The following is a 17,982-nucleotide window of genomic DNA, read 5'->3' as shown; positions in this document are numbered from 1 at the left end:
AGACATCAGACATCACATACCTCCTGAAGACAGCACACAGCACAACCTATGAAGTGGTCTTGCCCCTTTCCTCCACAAAAAAACTGAGTCTAAACCTTACAAAGTCTCTAGGACTAATTACTGAATTGCAGGAAACACAGGAACCAGGAAGACAGGTTTAACAACACCACAATGTTGAAATCAGCAAAATCTAGACTACAGACAAGTCTATAGGAAAAACAATCCAATTTCTTTAGCAAATAAATTGATAATGGGGGTGCCTGGGTGGCTCAGTCGTTAAGCATCTGCCTTCAGCTCAGGTCATGATCCCAGGGTCCTGGGATCGAGCCCCACGTCAGGCTCCCTGCTTGGAGGGAAGTCTACTTCTTCCTCTCCCACTCTCCCTGCTTGTGTTCCCTCTCTCACTGTGTCTCTATCAAATAAATAAATAAAATCTTTAAAAATAAATTGATAATGGAGGTGACTGACTGAAATAAAGGCTTTTCCGTGAATGCTGGTGGCGAGGGAGCTTTGAGGTGGAAGGAGAATCGGCAAAATCTGAGGCTACCTCTCCACAAACACTCATCGGTTATAATTTAATTTGGAGAATTTAATGTAGACAAACCCCAGCAGATGCCACTTGACCAGGTGATCCAGGTTAATATCACCTGTGCCTTCTGACCGCTGCGGCGAGGAGAGGGCCCCACAACTTCTGTGGTATTGCTGCCCAGAATGAGTCTGAGTCTGGTCACAAGGAAACAGGAGAGCCATCCTGTGGAACGAAAGGCCAGCCAGGAACCATCAAGAGGGGATTCTGTGATGACCAGAGTAGGAAGCACCAGAAATCATCTCCCCACTTAGGCAACAACTGCACTGGCAGAAGCACTCTAACCTAACTATTTTGGAACCCTGGAGTCTAGGGAAGACTTGGAGGTCAATTCAACTCTTAGCAGAGTAGCAGCTACCCAGCCCCCATCTGACTCCTATGGCAAGCATCTGTGCACACGTTCCTGGCGCAGCCTGCTCAGTTTGTGGGAGCCTGGGTGAGCAAAAAGGACTCCGTCTTCCAAATACCAGGGATCTGTGCTCTGATTTCTTATTACCGCTTCTGATCACAGAGGTGTAGACAAAGGGGCCAGCAGCCATCGCTGTAGTCCCTCCTCCACTGATGCAAGCCCCTCCCCCTGCAGCAGAAGAGACTTCTAGGCTTTTTTTTTTTTTTAAGATTTTATTTATTTATTTGACAGCGAGAGACAGTGAGAGCAGGAACACAAGCAGGGGGAGTGGGAGAAGGAGAAGCAGGCTTCCCGCTGAGCAGGGAGCCCGACGTGGGGCTCGATCCCAAGACCCTGGGATCATGACCTGAGCCGAAGCAGCAGCTTAACGACTGAGCCACCCAGGGGCCCTTTCTTTCTTTCTTTCTTTTTTTTTTTTTTTAACTTGTAGGCATTTTAAAGGGCCGGTCCCTTTTTCCTCTCCTTGACCTTCCTTTTTCCCCTTTTGGGAACCAGATATTAAAGACTAGGACATTCAAAAACAACTGCAGATGTGGGGAAAATTAGAACATGACTGCACACGCCCAGGGAAAAGCTCAGAAAAGACCTGAGAAGAACTTAAGTGTACACCTCAGGCTGACTCTTGGCACAGACAGCCTACAATTAAAACAAAAACAAAACCAATAAACAAAAATGGCAAGAAGGGGGAGAATCTGATTTCTTGAGTTCACACATTATTAGATTCAAATATCCAGTTTTTAATTTAAAAAATCACAAAATTTTTTAGATCATTATCTCAGCGCTCCATTTTACAAGAGATAACTGTGTCTGGGACAATAATAACCTTATTTATTTGAACTTTGTATTCAGACACAGTGCTTCACTATTTTTTAACATTATATAATCTTTACTATAACCACGAAAGTGAGTTTTAACATTCTTCCCTTTTAGAGACAAGAGGGCTGAGCTACATAAAAAGTTGTTTCCTAGCTTATCAAATTTAAGTCTTTACCAGAATATCCCACCATGTTCTACGTCCTAAGAAATGAACTTGAAAACGCTCATGCTATCTTAGGTTTCCTTAGATATGTCACCTCTGCCTATACTCTTGTGCAACTGAAACAATATCAAAATCAGAGTAACCCAAGGATGTTTAATTTCATGATCTCAGGGTCCTGGGATGGAGCCCCGCATTGGGCTCCCTGCTCAGTGGATCCCTCTGCTCCTCCCCTCCCCCGTTCATGCTCTCTCTCTCTCTCTCTCTCTCTCTCTCTCTCAAATAAATAAAATCTTAAAAAAAAGAATTGTTAGTTTATGTTTCTAGGCACATAATGCATAAAGATGTAATCTGTGACACGTAATTTTGTGACATCAACAACCTAACAGGGTGGGGATGGAGCTGTAAAGAAGCAGAGTTTTTGTATGTTATTGAAGTTAAACTGGTATAAATTCAAATTAGAGTGTTATAACTTTAGGTTGTTAAATGTAACCCCTATGGTAATCACAAAGAAACCAGTTTATATACACAAAAGAAATTAAAAAGGAATTTAAACATTTCACAGACACACACACAAAAACTGACCCAACACAAAAGAAGGCAGTAATGCAGGAAATAAGAGACAAAAGATCTATAAGGCATACAGAAAAAAATAAAATGACAGAAGTCCCTCCTTATCAGTAATTACTATAAATGTAAATAGATTAAACTCCCTAATCAAAGGAAAAGTTGGTAGAATGGCTAAAAAGACATGATCCAACTATATGCTGTCTATAATGGACTCACTTTAGATCCAAGACACAAACAGAATGTAAGTGAAAGGATGAAAAAAGATATTCCATGCAAATAGTAACCAAAAAGTAACTGATAGTATTCCATGCAAAAACACCAAAAGGGGTGGCTATTCTAATTATCAGACAAAATAAGCTTTAAAACCAAAAGGTTCCAAGACACAAAGAAGGACATTATATACGAATAAAAGGTTCAATATAACAATAAGACAGAACAATTATAAATATTTAGACACTTAATGACAGGTCATCAAAATAATGAAGCAAAAATGGACAGAATTGAGGAGAGAAATAGACAGTTCTACAATACTAGTTGGAGCCTTCAGTACCCCTTTTACAATAACAGATAGAAAAACCAGACAGAAAATAAGTAAGGAAACAGAGGACTTGAAGAACACAATAGACTAAGTAGATCTAACAGACACAGACAGAACACTGCCCAACAAGAGCAGCTTAATGTTCTTCTCCAGTGCACATGGGACATTTCCCAGATCATATGTAAGGCCACAAATTGAACCCCAGTAGATTTTAAAGGATAGATACCATACAAAGTATCTTCTCTGACAACAATGGGATGAATTTAGAAATCAGTAATGGGAGGAAACTGGAAAATTCACTAAATTGTGGAAATTAAACAACACACTTTTAAACAACCAACAGACCAAAGAAGAAATCACAATTAGAATTAGAGGAATTAGAATTAGAAACTACTTAGAAACAAATAGGAATTAGAAATTATGAAAGCGAGAACATAACATACCAGAACTTACAGGACATAGTGAAAGTGGTACCAAGGAGGAAACTTACAGCTATAAATACATTTAAAAACAAGAAAGATCTCAAATCAGCAATCTAACTTAAGAACTTAAGAAACCAGAAAAACTAAACCCAAAGCTAGATGAAGGAAATAACAAGACTAGAGCACAGATAAATACGGAACAGATAAACAATAGAGAAAATTAATGAATAATGAACCTAAAAGTTGGTTCTTCAGAAAAATCAACAATATTGACAAAACTTCAGCTAGATCAACTAAGAGAAAGAGAAGACCCAAATGACTAAAATCAGACATGAGAGTGGGGATGTTACCAACGATTCCACACAAATAAAAAGGATTATAAGAGAGTACTAGGAACAATTCTACACCAACAAATGGGATAACGCAGATAAAATGGACAAATTCCTAGAAATATGAAACCTACAAAGACAAAATCCCAAAGAAATAGAAAATCTGAATTGACCTATAACTAGTTAAGGAGATTCAATCAGTAATCAAAAGTCTCCCCCCTCCAAAATGTTCTGGACCTGGTGGTTTCCCCAGTGAATTCTACCAAATATTTAAAGAAATAATACCAACTCTTCTTAAGTTAAAAAAACAGAGTTACACATTCTATAATGTCAGCATTACCCTGATACCAAAGCCAGACAAAGACACTACAAAAAAAAAAACGAAAAACTACAGACCAATATCTCTTACGAACCTCAATGCAAAAGTCCTCAGCAAAATACTAGCAAATCGAATCCTGCAGCTTATTGAATGAATTATATACCATGACCAAGTGAGATCTACTCCCGGAAATCAAGGGTAGTTCAACATTTGAAAAGTGATCAGTGTAATACCCCACATTGGTGGGGTGAAGGGAAAAAAATCATATGATCATCTCAATTGATGCAGAAATAACACAAAACAAAATTCAATGCCCTTTCATGATAAAAACACTAAAAAAGCTAGGACTCGGAGGGAACTTCCTTTACATAATAAAAGCCACAGATAGAAAACCAGTAGCAAACATCATACTCGATGGTAAAAGACTGAAAGCTTTTCCTCTAAGATTAGGAACAAGGCAAGGATGCCTGCTTTCATTACTTCTAGTCAGCTTAGTGCTGGAAGTTCTAACTGGAGCAATTAGGCAAAAAGAAAAAGGAATCCAAATTGGAAAGGAAGAAGTAAATTCATGTGTTTGCAGATGATATGATCTTATATGTAGAAAACCCTAAAAGTCCCCCCCACACACAAAAAACCTGTTAGAATAAATGAATTTCAGCAAAATAACAGGACACAAAGTCAACATGCAAAAATCAGTTGCATTTCTATCAACAATGAACGATCTGGAAAGGAAATTATGGAAACAATTCCATTTAAAATAGCATCAAAAAGAATAAAATACTTAAAAGTTAGCTAAAAAGGTGAAAGACTTTTACAATGAAAAGTACCAAACATTGCTGAAAGAAATTAAAGATGACATAAATAAATGGAAACATATTCCATGCTCATGGATTAGAAGATTTAATACTAAAATGTCAATACTACCCAAAGTGATCTACAGATTGAATACAATCCCTATCAAAATCCCAACGATGTTCTTTGCAGAAATAGAAAAACCCATTCTAAAATTCTCATGGAATCTCAAGGAATCCCCGATAGCCAAAACAATCTTGAAAAAGAACAAACAAAACCAGAGGATTAACACTGCCTAATTTAAAAACTTACTGCAGGGGCACTTGGGTCGCTCAGTCGATTAAGCATGTCTGCCTTCGGCTCAGGTCATGATCCCAGGGTCCTGGGATCGAGCCCCACACTGGGCTCCCTGCTCAGCGGGAAGCCTGCTTCTCCCTCTCCTCCCTGCTTGTGCTTTCTCTCACTATCTCTGTCTCTCTCTCTCTAATAAATAAACTCTTAAAAAAATTCTTAATCCCCCCCCAAAAAAACTTACTGCAAAGCTATGGTTATCAAAATAATATGGTACTGGCATAAAGATAGACATAGAAAGAAATGGAATAGAATAAAAAGCCCAGAAATAAACCCTCACATATATGGCCAAATGATTTTTGACAAGGATACCAAGGCCATTCAATGAGGAAAGAACAGTCTTTTCAACAAAAGATGCTTGGGAAAGTGGATATCCTCGTGCAAAAGAATGAAGTTGGACCCTTATCTAACACCATATAAAACATCATATCAAAGTTAGTCAAAGATCTTTGTCTTTCTCTTTCTGACTTATTGCACTTAGCATTATACCCCCTAGGTCTATCCATGTTGTTGCAAATGGCAAGATCCATGCTTTTTTATGGCTGAGTAATATTCCACTGCATATACGTACCACATCTTCTTTATCCATTCATCTATTGATGGACACTTGGGCGCTTCCATATCTTGGCTGTTGTAAATAATGCTACAATAAGCATTTGATTTCACTCATATGTGGAATTTCAGAAACAAAACAAATGAACAAAGAAAAAAAGACAAATAAAAAACGAGACTCTTAAATACAGAGAAAAAACTGAAGGTTGCCAAAGGGAAGGTGGGTGGGGTGGTGAGTGAAATGAAAGGGATTAAGAGTACACTTATCGTGAGTCACTGCATCTCTCAGTCTGACTTCATGCCAAAGGGAGTTAAAGTAATTTCATCACTTCTAACTCATGAACTTAATGAGGCACCTACAGTGTTACTCAACAGGAAACTATTTGCATCTTGGGATAGATATTTTGTTATGTGGAACCATCTTAACCACTGCAAGCATGTCTTAGCATCCCTGACCAATGCAGTACTAAAAGCCAGGAACACAACCCACCCCCTTTACTGACATACCAAAGATGCTTCCAAATATTTCTGCATGCCCCCTAGGAGGACAGCACTGCCCCAAGGTTAGAACCACTGAAAACGCTCTAATGTTAAGTATATCCTTCCCTACCCAAAAAACTCAAACTTATATCTTTATTTGGATGGTGTATTAGCCACTCCAAGTTATAAATTCCACTTTGACTAAAAGACCTCCCACCACTTACTAGCTGGGTAACCTTGAACAAGGTAGCATAACTTGTGGAGTTTCAGTTTCATCTGTAAGATAAGGATGAAGCTTACTTAACTCAGAGCAGTAAGCTTTAGTGCAGAGGCAAATGTTCCTTCCTGAGCCTCCCCCCAGCTCCTCTCCCTTTCCTCATGGCTCAGAGAACATGGTGAGATCATTGCCTAATTCACCTGCCACAAGGTTAAGGAGAAGGTTGTATAAAGAATTGAAGTCAGTGGGGAGAGGCTGAGTCCAGCTTTAGTGTAATTATCTTTGATGACACAAACGGCAAGGTAGGTGCTAGTCCTCTGGCGGGATACATACATGGCTTTCCAATTTTGTAATGGAGAATTTTCTTCACACTGGTGCTTAATGCCATTTGCTTTTACTAAACACAAAACATGGGTCTTGGCTATTTTGGAACATCTTGTACATTAAGATCCCTTAAGAATTTGTAGAAGCTAGTTCCATTAAGCACAAAATTTTATTTAGAGCCAATAAAACAGACTCAATTTCAAAAGAAAAGGGGGGGTACACTTATCATGATGAGCACCAAGTAATGTATAGAATTGTTGAATCATTACATTGTATACCTGAAGCTAATATAACCCTGTATGTTAATTATACTCCAATTAAAAAAATTAAGCAAAGACCTAAATGTAAGACCTAAAACAATAAATCCTTAGAAGAAAATATAGGGCAAAAGTTTCACAGCATTGGATTTGACAGTGATTTCTTATATGCCTTGATATGACACCAAGGCACAGGCAACAACTTAAAAATGATTTAAAAATGCATTTGAAAGGACATTTCTCCAAAGAAGATATACAAATGGCCATAAGTCCATGAAAAGATGCTCAGTATCACTAATGAGGAGGGAAATGCAAATCAAAACTACAATAAGATACCACCTCACACTCGTTAGAAGAGCTACTATCACGAAAAAAAAAACAGAAAATAACAAGTGTTGGCAAGGATGTGGAGAAATGGAAATCCTCATGCACTCTTGGTGGGAATGTGAAAATGATACAGCTGTTGTGGGAAACAGTATGGTGGCTCCTCAAAAAATTAAAAATAGAACTACCATACGACCCAGCAATTCCCCTTTTGGGTATACACCCAAAAGAATCGAAAGCAGGGTCTCAAAGAGATATCTGTACACCCTGTTCAGAGCAGCATTATTCATGATAGCCAAAATGTGGAAGTAACCCAACTGACCATCAATGGATGAATGGATAAGCAAAATGTGGTACATACATACGATGGAATACTATTCTGTCTTAAAAAGGAAGGAAATTCTGACACAGGCTACAACATGGGTGAACCTTGAGGACACTAAGCTAAATGAAATAAGCCAGTCAAAAAGACAAATACTGTATGATTCTACTTGTATGAGGTACTTTGAGTAGTCTAAATTGTAAAGACAGGGGCACCTGGGTGGCTTAGTCAGTTAAGTGTCTGCCTTCATCTAAGGCCATGATCTCAGGGTCCTGGGATCGAGCTCCATGTCGGGCTCCCTGCTCAGCAGGGAGTCTGCTTCTCCCTCTGCCTCTCCCTGTGCTCTTGCTTGCTCTCTCTCTCTGTCAAATGAATAAATAAAATCTTAAAAAAAAATAAGTTGTAGAGACAGAAAGTAGAATGGTGGATGCCAGGGGCTAGGGTAAGGGTATGGGAAGTTATTGTTTAATGGGTACAGAGTTTTAGTTTTGCAAAATGAAAAGAGTTCTGGGGATGGAGGGTGGTGATGTTCATACAACATTATGCATGTACTTAATACCATTGAACTGTCCATTTAAAAATAGGTAAGATGGTAAGTTTTATGCATCCTTAGGCACAATAAAAAAAATTGGGGGAGGGCACCTGGGTGGCTCAGTTGGTTAAGCGACTGCCTTCAGCTCAGGTCATGATCCTGGAGTCCCTGGATCGAGTCCCACATCGGGCTCCCTGCTCAGCAGGGAGTCTGCTTCTCCCTCTGCCCCTCCCCCCTCATGTGCATGCTCTCTCTCTCTCTCTCTCTCATTCTCTCTCGCAAATAAATAAATAAAAAATTTTAAAAAAATTGGGGGAGAAAAACACAACTGTCAAGAATATGAAAGACAATTATGGAATGAGAAGTCACCGGAACAAAAGGCACAGCATAAGGAATGCAGTCAATGACATTGTGATTGGGAGGTATGGGCAGATGGTACCTACACGTGTGGTGAGCACAGCATAATGCATAAACTTGTCAAATCACTAAGTTGTACACATGGAACTAATGTAACATTGTGTTCCAATTGTACTCAAATAAAAAAGAATTTTTTTGAGAGGTTGAGAGAGAGAGGAGGGGCAGAGAGGGAGAAAGAGAGAAAGAGAGAGATGAAGGAAGAATTCCAAGCAGGCTCCTTGCCCAGCACAGAGCCCAACACGGGGCTCGATCCCACAACACTGAGATAATGACCTGAGCCAAAATCAAGAGTCAGACACTTAATTGACTGAGCCACCCTGGTGCCCCAGAAAAGAAATTTTTTTAAAGAACATGAAAAACAAGAAAAGATCAAGAAATTCTTTCAAACTGAATACTCTAAAAATGGGTCTTTTTTTAAAGATTTTATTTATTTGATAGCGAGAACGCACAAGAAGGGGGAGTGGCAGGCAGAGGGAGAGGGAGAAGCAGGCTCCCTGCTGAGCCAGGAGCCAGATGTGGGACTTGATCCCAGGACCCTGGGATCATGACCTGAGCTGAAGGCGGACGCTTAACTGACTGAGCCACCCAAGAACCCCTAAAAATGGGTCTTGACAATCACATGCAACATGACTTCCTAGACAGAGTCCTGGACCAGAGAAGAGAAAGAGCCACTGTGGGACAGCTGGTGAAATCTGAATGGGATCTGTGAATTGGAGGTTAGTGTTGCACAAATGCTGATTTCTAGGCTTGTATGGTTGTATGTTGATTACATAGGAGAGAGTCCCTGTTTTGGAGACATGCATGTTAGAGTGTTTTGTGGTAATGAAACATCACATCTGTAATTTGATCTCCAAACATTCACAAGAAGACTCGAGAGTGGTCCGTAGAGCCAACACTGTAATATATTAACGGCTGGGGAATCAGGTGAAGGGCATGTTGGGAGTTCATTATACACACCTGGAGGCATCTTGAGGAAGGTATCAAGGACATGCACTTCGGCCAGTTGCATGATCCGTTCTTTCTCTGCAAGCGCTCGTGCACGGGCCTGAATGATATGTCTCTCCAACATTTCAATTTCATCCAGTCGCTGCTTATAGACCTTCCGAATCTGGCAGGTAGGCCATCAAATGCACAGAAATAGGCTGAGATCGCAGAGCTTTACTCACCCCCACCCCCAGCATCGGGCTTCCTGTGAAGCACAGAACAATCACAGAACTATGGAGACCAACTGGTCCAACCTAACAGATGTGAAAACTGGGACCCACAGAGGGAAAAGGCTTAAAGGTTTCATAGTAAATTCGGGAACAGAGCCGAGCCTGAAACTCTGCCTCCTGCCTTCACAGCTGTCACCCAAACTCTGAAAGAGCAAACACAAGTTAGCACACCACCTGTGGTAGACAGAGGCGTGCCACCCAGATGCCCACCTCACCTGAGACTCCCTTTAAGGGATTCCTCAGCAGTGTGGGCAGCCGTCAGACTCAGCAGAGAGGATCCAAGTCAGCTGCCTTCCTCCTTCTACAGACGAGGAAGCAGTTGCCTCCCAGAGACGAGTCATGCTTCCTCAAATCTGGGCATGAATGCCTAGGTTACGATTGTGGTTTGTGATACAAAGACAGGCACCCCAGATGGGGTGACTTTTAGCCTTACCATCTTCAGGAAACAACAACTATTCGGCTATCTGCCCCAGTCCTTTTATTTACATATGCAATTATTTCGTGTGTGTATGCACGTAGAAAAATGAAGATGGATAGGCGCTACAGACTTAGGCCTTATGTGCGTATTTCTGTAAACGTGCGGAGAGAGTGCTCTTCCACTAGATGTCGAACACACTGGGGCAGGGACTTTGCGTTTTCCTAGCTGCATCCCCAGTGCCTGGCAACCAGCAGATGCTGGCACTTGTCGAGAGGCTGAGTCCTGCGGGGGCCTGCCTTTCTAGGGGTGCGCCCTGGGGCCCCCCCGCACTGTCCGCGGACGTGACGCCACTGCGTCCCCGGTGAGCAAGGGCAGGGAGCGCGAGGGGCTCCGGGGCCGCCTTACCCGCTGCAGCTCGTCCACGAACTCCTCGTGGCGCGCATCCTCGCTGCCGCGGGCCTTGATCAAGCTCGCGCTCAGGTCCTCGCCGATCACCTCGTTAGTGTACAAGTTGCGGAAGAGGCCGGTGAGCAAGTGCGAGATGTCTTGGCTGCGCAGCGAGGTGGGGCGCAGACTCAGCAGCTGCGGCTCGGGGAGCGGCTGGAGCGTGAGGGGCCCCACGCGGCGGGCCCGGCCCCCGAAGCCGTAGTGAAAGGCCTCGGAGTGGGTTAAGGAGGACAGCCAGGTGGACTCGCTGGGGCTGCGGATCCCGGCCAGATGCGAGGTTGGCGTCCACGTCGCACCCCGGAATGCGTAGGACCCGGACTCTGCAGACAGTCCGTCTCTGGCTCTTCCCGTCTCCATGGCAACTGAGACGCCGCTAACTCCTTGCCGCCCTTCCGCTTCCGGCCGCGTCCTTTCCGCTTTGCCTCCCTCTGCGGAGCCGCTTTCGCATCGACCTTCTTAAAGTGAGCTTAGTGTGAGGCACCAATGGAGAATGGTTCATTGGCACAGCCAGGCCAGTCTGGTTGCAAAACTTGGCTCCTAACTACCTCTCTTCATCCGTCTGTTCTCTAATTTGTTAAGCAATTATTCACTCATTTAATATTTATTGTATAAAGATTCTATTTCAGGTTCGTGCTGGGAGCTGAAGATAGCAAAGGAAATGAGATGTTGCTTCGGCCCTCAGTCGTGTGTGTGTGTGTGTGTGTGTGTGTGTGTGTGTGTGTGTGTGTGTGTGTGTGTGTGTGTGTGTGTGTGTGTGTGTGTGTGTGTGTGTGTGAGAGAGAGAGAGAGACCTAGACGTGTGTGTGTGTGAGAGACCTAGACGTGTGTGTGAGAGAGAGAGACCTAGACGTGTGTGTGTGTGTGTGTGAGAGAGAGAGACCTAGACGTGTGTGTGTGTGTGTGAGAGAGAGAGAGACCTAGACGTGTGTGTGTGTGTGTGTGTGTGTGTGTGAGAGAGAGAGAGAGAGAGAGAGAGAGAGAGAGAGAGAGAGAGACCTAGATCAGGAAACCAGGGTGGTGAGTAGGGAGGCAACTGGAAAACAATGGTAGTTTGGTAGTTTAGTGGGTTAAGCCCAAGGTGGCAATAAATGTTGGTTGTCAGGGAACCACAAAGGACAGGAACTTAATCATTTTACAGAGAGAGCGTGAAAAGTGGCTTTTTGGACAAAGTGAAGACCAGGCAGAGATTTTTTTTAAATCTCTATCATTAGTTATCAAGGAAGTAGAAATTAAAACCACAGCGCGATACTACACACTTAGTAGAATGTCAAAAAGTTAACTAAATATATAAATGTACCAAATGAGTGCTGGTGATGATGTGGAGAAACTCCAATTGTCATGTTGCCATGGGAATACAAACTGGTATCGCAGCTCTGGAAAATGGTTTGGCAGTTTCTTAGAATGTTACACATACAGCAGACCTGCTTCTAGATATTTTCCCAAGGGAAATGAAAACTTATGTGCACACAAAACCCTGTACCCAAATGTTTATGATGGCTTTATTCATCATCACCAAAACTTGGAAAAAACCAAAATGTCCTATGCCCTGCCTAAAGGTTAAATTGTGGTACATCTATACCACAAATGCTCTCAGCAATAAAGAGGAAACAGGAATGTTGATACATACAACAGCAGAGGTGAATATCAAATGCATTATGCTAGTAGAAGAAACCATTCTCAAAAGGCTATATACATAATGATTCCATTTTGGAGACATTCTGGAAAATGCAAGACAGTAAACAGACTGGGGGGGCCTGGGCGGCTCAGTCCATTAAGCATCGGACTCTTGGTCTCAGCTCAGGTCTTGATCTCAGGATCATGAGTTCAAGCCCCATGTTGGGCTCCATGCTGGGCGTGGAGCCAACTTAAACAAAAACAAAACAGAAAACAGATCAGTGGTTGCCAAGAGCTGGTCATGGAAGCTTGTGTTGGCTCCAAAGGAGCCTGAGGAGATTTCTGGGGGTAAGGGAACTGTTCTTTATTGTGTTGATTACATAACTGTATGAATTTGTCAAATCTCACAGTACCATAAAGGATGAGTTTTGCTGCATACAAATTTCACTCCAGTTTTTTAAACAGTGAAGGAAAAAAAAAGAATGAGTAGGAATAAGGCAGGAGAGGAGGAAAAAGGGCATTCTGGGCAGAGGCAACCCATTGAATAAAAGCGGGACGAGAGAGTGCATATAGGAAGAAATGAAGGAAGTTCAGGAGTGGAACTTAAGAGTTTGAGCAGAAGGAATGAAGCTGGGAGGTGAGGGCCAGATTATAAGCCGGTTTGTAGGCAACATTAGGGAATTTAAACTCTTCTGAGTGCAGTTGGAAGGGCCATCAAGGGTCTTCAGCTGAACATGTCATGGTCAGCTCTCTGTTTTACTAAGATCACTTTGGTTGCCATGAAAGAACAGACCCGAGGGAGGCAAGAGGTATCAGGGTGACAGATGAGAAAACTATGGATGGATTAGGAAACTGCATCCATGCAGAGGCTAGGGAAGAGATGGATTAGGAGCTTGGGTTAGGGGGTAGGAACTGATTGGAGACCTGTAAAAGGGAGAAGTCACAAGACCTACTGATGGATAATGGAAGTGAGACAGAAGAGGAGCTCAGAATGACTCCCAGATATCCTGTGTAGGCAACCAGGGCAGGGATTATCTCCACTGAAATGGGAGAAAGGACCGGGCTTGTCCAGGCCAGCTGCTTGACATCACGTGGACTGGCATCATCGGCATACTATGGCTTCTGCTCACCGCTGATACAACTAGCTGCTTTTTCCTCCTGGGGTGCGTCTGCTTGCCTTACAGCTGAAACCCACTTCCTGAGATGAGCACCAGGAGGTTTGCCCACTGACCTGGGCCACTTCCGCCTCTCTTGGATAGGCCTGGCTCCCTCTTCTGTCCTTTCCAGTCCTCAGAGCAGACCCTGCTCTGGCTCTCCCCCAGCTGCACCCTCTCCACAGAATGAGAAGACCAAAGCGACCTGCCCCGTGCCCACCCTTCAGGTACCTGGGACCCCAGAAATATTTGCCCAAACATCCTAAGCCCATTAACAGGTGCTGTGTAGTCCTCTGTTTTTAAAGCCTTCCCCCCGTCGCTGACTGGTGTGTGCACTAGGGGACAGCTGTGGTGGGAGGTGGAGGTGGGCAGAACTCGGAAAAGTGGGCTGGTCTGTCCCGTTATCCACACACATGCAAGACCCCCGGTGGTGCAGGAAGGAGCTGTGGGTGGAAAGAGAAGCGAACAGTCTGGGGTCCTCCACTGCTCTAGTATTAGGGGTGGGCCAGCCCAAACTGGGTGGTCTTGTTGGTTAGGAGCAGCTCTTGTGGAGGCTTCCCTGTCTCAGGAAAGACAGGACAGTGGATTCTTGCCGTCACTTTTGGCCTCTCCGAGCTGCCCCAGACAGCCTCGAGAAGGTCACAGGGAGTCCGCCCAGCCCCGGAGACGGTTCCCCTTTTTCTGTGACCCCTCCCACCCTCTGGCTTCAGCCCCTCTGCTCTGTCCAGGCTGAGGTCTCCAGCAGCCGTCCAGTGCCTCCAGTGGCAGTGGCCACTCCTCTGTCCTGGTCATCCTGGGCTTTTCGGTAGTACCTCCTGCTGCCTCTCCTCTCTTGCCTTGCTTCTCCCTCTCCTCTCTGCTCCCCCCATCTCCCTCTGCCACCAGTCCCTCTCTGCCTGATCAGCTGGATCCATCCCTGATTCTGCCTCCAGCAATCGATTTCTATTTGCCTGCTGACTAACTGACCAAAGGCGTGGTTCAAACCCTGCACCAGAAACAAAGGGCTTGAGCCACCTTTGGAACCACTCTCCAGCTTCCTCCTCCAGGCAAACCTCTTAGGACAAAAGGAATCCCTTCAGCTGCCTTCCTCGTTTTATGACCTATTCTGCTGACCAGAACTTTTGTTTGTGTGTTTGTTTTTAAAACAGATGCAAGACAATCCACTGTATGGAAATGAAGTTATTTAACTGGGTGCCCACTAATGAACTTTACCTTGTACAATGTTTTTGCATGTAACATATGGATAATAAGATAATATCGTGGAATTAGAATTGCTTAGCCAAAGGGTATGTACTTAGTATATTGAGATATTGCCAAGTTGCCCTCCAGAAAGATTATCCCAGAGTAGACTCCCACCCACATTCTGTGAGCATGATGGACATATTTTGTTTTGTTTTGTTTTTAAGATTTTTATTTGAGAGAGAGAGCAAATGAGAGTGAGAGCACGAGCAAGAGCCGGGGCTGGGGGGGGGGGGTGGAGCAGAGGAAGAGGGAGAAGCAGACTCCCCACTGAGCAGAGAGCCTGACGTGGGACTCGATCCCAGGGCTCCAGGATCATGACCTAAGCCAAAGGCAGCTGCTTAACCGACTGAGCCACCCAGGCACCCCATGATGGACGTTTTTAACGTATTTTCAACTGTATCCCAAATTTTATTCCCAGCTCTCAGCTCCCTCCAAAACTCCAGATTTGTACATCCATCATATACTTGACATCTCGCCTCAGCTATCTGACGGCATCTCAAACTTCTATGTCCAGAATAGAGAAGCTGCTCCTCCTCGGCCTTCCTCTATTTCAGTTACTGGTAATTTGTTAGCCCAGCCAAAAACTTGGAGCCTCAACTCCTGTTTCTCTCATGGCCCCCACCAGTAACTCCTGCTGGCTCTCCCATCAGAATATATCCAGAATCCTACCACTTCTCATCACCTCCACTCCTACCCCCAAGGTCTGAGCCACCATCTGCCTCACCTGAATTACTACTGCAAGAGCCTCACCGAGCTCCCTGCTTCAGCCCTTGCCCCTCCATGATACTCCTTCTTCCTGCAGCCAGAGTGGTTCTTTTGGCGGGGGGGGGGGGGGGGGGGGGGGGGGTAGGGAGAGGGAGAGAGAGGGGAGGGGAGGGGCAGAGGGAGGGAGAGAATCTTAAGCAGACTCCGCGTCCAGTGCAGAACCTGATGCAGGGCTCAATCTCACAACCCTGAGATCATGACCTGAGCTGAAATTGAAAGTCAGACGCTTAACCGACTGTGCCACCTAGGCACCCCAGAGTGATGCTTTTAAAATATGAGTTAGATCATGTCCCTCTTTGGCTTGAAACCTTCCAAGGGCTCCCAGTGTGTAAGCGGAGGCCCTTAGAAGGCCCAGCAGAATGTAGTCCCCATTACCCTTGTTGCCTCTCATTATCCCTCTCCCTCTGCTCCAGCCACACTGGATTCCTTGCCAGTCCTCCAACACACCAGCCAGATTCCTGCCACAGGGCCTTGGCACTGCCTGTCCCCTCTGCCTGGAATCTTCTTCACCGGATATCTCCGAATGGCCCACTCTCTTGCCTCCTACAAGTCTTTGCTCAAATGTCACTTTCCCTGTAAGATCTAACCTATTTAAAATTTAACCCTCTCCCATTCCTGAATTCCCTTACCCTACACACCTTCTAATATACTATACAATTCACTTCTTATGTTTATTTTGGATTTTGGTATCTCTTTTCTTTCCGTTAGAGGTTAAGCTCCACAAGGGCAGGGGTTGGGGGTATATTTTGTTCACTGGTGATTCCCAAGCCTCTAGAACAGTGCCTAGCACATAGTAGGTGTCCAATAAATATTTGTTGAACAACTGAAATAGCAGAGCAGTGTCTTCTTCGCTTCACAGACTTAAGTGTGCCTCCTCCCTCAGAGGAGGGTCTGAGGACCAGTCTCCTGACTCTTCCCCACACCAAGCACTAGACTCTGCCTGTGGCGGAATAGGGTGGAGGTGAGCACTGGGACTTAGTCCACGTTCAAATAAACATCACAGTTACATAAACAAATACACAATAAAATCCCACAAATGTAATTATGTAAAAGTAATCCCAAATCATCCCATATCATCCTGGGATAACCCGCGGGCCCAGACACCCTGTGGTCCATCACAGCATCCTGGATCCCTGCCCGGTTAGTAGTCATCCTGGCATGATCTGAGCATGCACACTTGCCACAGCTGCTTCCTTGGGAGAGGCTGCCTTCACTTTTCCTCCTCATGCGTCTGGATTTGGGTCCAGGACCCTCTGGAGAGGATTCAGATGGGGTTTTCCAGCCCTGGCAGGCATCAGGAGCATGACCTTAGATCAAGAGCCTAAGGTTGGGCTCTGTGACCACCAAGCTCAGTAAAGGAGGCCAGGGAGGGGACAGCTGTGGGGACATGGGATGTCAGCGTATGTCCATCCAGCAGGCGCTGATTTGTACCAGGTAGCCAACATCTGGTATTTTGGTGGATTCTGAAGGGCACCGCAGCTCCTAACTGTGGAGATCACAGAAATGAAGGGATTTGCTCAAAGTCTCACAGCAGGAAAGGGCACGGTAGATTTAAACAGCCCCTCGCCCCTGTGCCCTGGGACAGGGGCTCCAAACACCAGGAGGGACAGAATAAACCTCCTCCACCTCACCTACTCAAGCTTGCCTGGGTTTGCATTTCTAGGGGAAGGGTTGGGCAGGGCCAGCCCCGAAGCATGCCACCGGAAGCCTGACCGTCCTGAAAGTTGACATTCATGGCTTTGATCCTCCCCCTCCCCTGGCCTCTGGAGGGGGTGGTGCTGGAGGGGCCTAGGGAAGTGCCTGGAGGTAGGTATGACCCTAACACTAGGTCTCACTAGGTCTTACCTGTCCCCAGTCATCCCAGAAGTCCCCTTCGCCTGCACCCCACCTCACACACACATTGAAGACAGGAGGGTCAGCTGCAGTGGCAAGATGCCTGAGACTCCACCATAGGACAACACGGCTTTGGGCACGCGTGGCCCCTCTCTGCGTACTAACTGAGCCTGCCAAAAATCCTGTGAGTCACCAGGATCTCAGGGCATCTTGCAGAGGTAAATGAGAGCTGGGTTTTGGGGAGGGTAATTAAGGCGCCGAGCCAGGGCTGGGCCCACAGAGGGCCCTGCTTGTTTAGGGCAGAGGGAGCAGAAGCCAGCAACTCTGTGGTTGGGTACAAAGCCTCTTGCTGGGCCCTCCAGCCCCTCCACCCAAAGACGCATAGTCACGCACTCCCCGCAGAGGTTGGCACCCAGCAGACTTGGCACCCAGCAGACGCAGGCGGAGTGCCTCGCAGGCAGCCTGTGAAAGAGGGCGGGGCAGACAGAGGAGGTGAGGACGGTCAGGACGGTCGGAGTGCTGGAGTGCAGACTGAGCCTCAGGGCAGGGCAGCAGCCTGGCTTCTCTGAGCAGGGCGC

The 17,982-nt window shown here is 45.2% G+C and overlaps 1 protein-coding gene across 7 annotated transcripts in view; it reads right to left on the bottom strand.

Moving 5' to 3' along the window:
• Positions 1–11,483, bottom strand: part of DLEC1 (DLEC1 cilia and flagella associated protein) — an 81,486-nt gene extending 70,003 nt beyond the window's left edge. For all 7 annotated transcript variants that reach the window (XM_027582926.2, XM_035726778.1, XM_035726785.1 and 4 more), the window contains exons 1-2: positions 10,755–11,483; positions 9,675–9,825 (exon numbers count right to left, since the gene is read on the bottom strand). In XM_027582926.2, coding sequence (XP_027438727.1) covers positions 9,675–9,825; positions 10,755–11,153 — 550 coding nt within the window. In that variant the 5' untranslated portion in view covers positions 11,154–11,483. The remainder of the gene's footprint in view (positions 1–9,674; positions 9,826–10,754) is intronic.
• Between the last annotated feature and the right edge of the window lie 6,499 nt (positions 11,484–17,982).

The sequence above is a fragment of the Zalophus californianus genome, chromosome 1, assembly GCF_009762305.2.
Source record: "Zalophus californianus isolate mZalCal1 chromosome 1, mZalCal1.pri.v2, whole genome shotgun sequence".
Classification (NCBI taxonomy): Eukaryota; Metazoa; Chordata; class Mammalia; order Carnivora; family Otariidae; genus Zalophus; species Zalophus californianus.
This window is presented reverse-complemented; position numbering and strand designations above follow the sequence as displayed.